Genomic DNA, 2,472 nt, shown 5'->3' with positions numbered 1-2,472 from the left:
CAGCTCCAGAGCAAACTCCTTGGGTGAGGAAGCACACAGGTCACCTTGTCTGTATGACCCTATATATACAGGTCACCTTCTGTCCACAGTCACTCCACAAGGCACTGTGTCCTGGAGAGAAGGAAAAGCTGCTGTACGATCCAGACCAGGATGTCACCCTGCCCTCCAGCTTTGGGCTGCAGTCCTCTTGATGTGATATACCTCTTCAAACAGAACTTCCCTCTTCTTCTCTCCTTCATCCCTCTCAAACCCACCAAGCACAGAATGCTCTAGAACATGTAACTCCCAAACCAGAACAAGAAATAGGACCTCTTGGATACTTTGGCTGAGATCCAGTTCAGCATAACACTTTTGGCCTTGCCTGAGTTGTGTTTTTGCAGCTCTGAAACACCCAAGAACCCCAGGTGAGACAGGTGGATAGGTAAGCTCACCCATTAAATCCCAAGACCTTTTTGGAGTGGTCTTTAAGGCAGTGTTAAAAGGTGAGGTGAGAAAATCACACAGACCTTAATAATGTGACTGAGCTGCTCTGTGTTAGTGCCCAAGAACTCAGCCCAGGGTGGGACCCTGAATCCAAGCATACAAGGCAGCAGTGATAACAGCGTCCACTTCCCCAGCAATTACCTTCTTCAGAGGGGAAAGGGAAGTGCAGGGGGCCCCATTCCTTACGACAGGCACGTGTGTTGTGTGCTGCCGGGTTCCCTCCAGAAGCCTCCCTCTAGCAGAAATTGTGCTGCTGCTGTCAGTGTTGAGATCAAACCCTCCCCCTTCACACTGGAGAACAGCTCTGTGTGCACACCCTCCAAGAAAGGATGGAGAAACACATCAGGCTGCTGCCATCCACTTTAGCAGCTGGTGGCCGTCAGCATTGTTCTGATGTTCCTCCATGCAGCCTCAGGCACTGCTTTACTCTTTTCCCTCCCTTTTCTGGCATGAGGAATCTATTTACTTGCCCATTGCTGGGTTGCAAATTTTTCTGGTGTGGGTTTTGGACACATAGGCCTTTTCATTCTTTGTCATTTCCTTTTCAGTGCACACATGGCATGGGAGGAGGCTTGGCTGACAGAGGCAGGATACTCCAGGATACTCCAGGACAGAGGCCAGCATACTGCCTGGGCTCACTCTCCTCCTCAGAGGATTCACTCACAGTTTTGCCACGGATATTCCTAAATCCCAACCATACAATTTTTTTCCTTCCCCTGCTGAGGGCAACCACAGTAAAAAACATACACTGAGGTCCTAAGAAGAAAGGCAATTAGCTGCTAATAACTGCAGCAACCCTGAGGTAAAGGACAAGGGCAGCCTGTGCCACTCCCACCCGCAGAGGGCCACACACACACACAGCAAGGGCATTAGGGCATTTCATACTCCCCTGAGCTATCGCAGTTAGGATCAGCATATTCAGCAGACAATGGAATGAGCCATTCCTGCTCTAGCTGGCTCTGCCTTGCCACAGAAATAGCTCCTAGCTATTCCATTTTCCAAGCACCAGTGGGTTTCAATATCCTTTAAACACCAGGAATTACCTCCCCCTCTTTTCAGTTGGTGCTGGCACTAGCACAGCTCCTCTTATGCTTCAAATAAGTCACAGATTTTTTTTTCTTAGCAAAATGACGTCAAATTTATTCACAAAGTTACCCAATTTCACCTGGCACACATACCAAACAAAAAGTACCCCTGCATTCAGGTGTGGCACTGTGTTGTGTGGTGAAGAAACACAGGAGACAAGATGACACCATGTCTCCATGGAAAAAGGATTTACTGCACAGGAGAAATGCCAGGGCACTGATGCAGGAGTGCAAGCAGAGCTCTCCCAAGTCTCTCAAATTGCCCTGACAATGATGTGCCTGTTGCACTCTGCCCCAGATCCCCTTCTTTGATAAAGCCAAGTATCAGCTTTGAAAGGGGGGGCCAAGGACAGAAGTAGAGAACATGACCTTCAGCAGAAGCTTTTAAGAGATTCTGTGGTACCGAGACACTTAGCTGGAGATCACTGCAAAAATAAATGGGCAGAGTGTCTAGTGACCCTGGCCAGTGCTCAGGAGGCTACAGAAAGGCCGAACTGGCCTGGGTTAATGGCTAGTCAGAATGCCATGTAAACAAGGTGCTTGCCCACAATGACAGGGTCCCAAAGAGCAGCAGGCCAGATGTGCAGCACTGTCCCAGCTGGTGGTCTGAACATCAGTTTCTCTTTCTCTGTTAATCCTGGTCACGGCCCATTTTGCCAGTCAGCCTCCGACGCTGAGTCTTGGTGGTTCGCCCTGTGCTGGACTTCTGGATTTTCTTACGTGGGCCTTGCCCACGTTGGGATCTCTTTCTTTTTGTCTTCTTCTGGCTGTGCATGTGCAGCGTGGCAGTAAGAGAGGAGATTCTGTGCAGGGTAGAAAGAGAAAAGGGTTTGGGGACCAAAGCTTGCAGAAGGAAGGCAACACCACAACAATAGCTGGAGAGCTCTGTGTGGCCCAGCAGGAA

The 2,472-nt window shown here is 49.5% G+C and overlaps 1 protein-coding gene across 1 annotated transcript in view; it reads right to left on the bottom strand.

Moving 5' to 3' along the window:
• Positions 1-1,592: 1,592 nt before the first annotated feature.
• The window catches only part of NOL12 (nucleolar protein 12), a 4,335-nt gene continuing 3,455 nt past the window's right edge, over positions 1,593-2,472 (bottom strand). Inside the window, exon 6 of the mRNA XM_005421921.2 lies at positions 1,593-2,371. Coding sequence (XP_005421978.1) covers positions 2,200-2,371 — 172 coding nt within the window. The 3' untranslated portion in view covers positions 1,593-2,199. The remainder of the gene's footprint in view (positions 2,372-2,472) is intronic.

The sequence above is a fragment of the Geospiza fortis genome, unplaced genomic scaffold, assembly GCF_000277835.1.
Source record: "Geospiza fortis unplaced genomic scaffold, GeoFor_1.0 scaffold173, whole genome shotgun sequence".
NCBI lineage: Eukaryota > Metazoa > Chordata > Aves > Passeriformes > Thraupidae > Geospiza > Geospiza fortis.
Note: the sequence above shows the minus strand (reverse complement) of the source record. Positions and strands in the feature narration are given on the sequence as shown.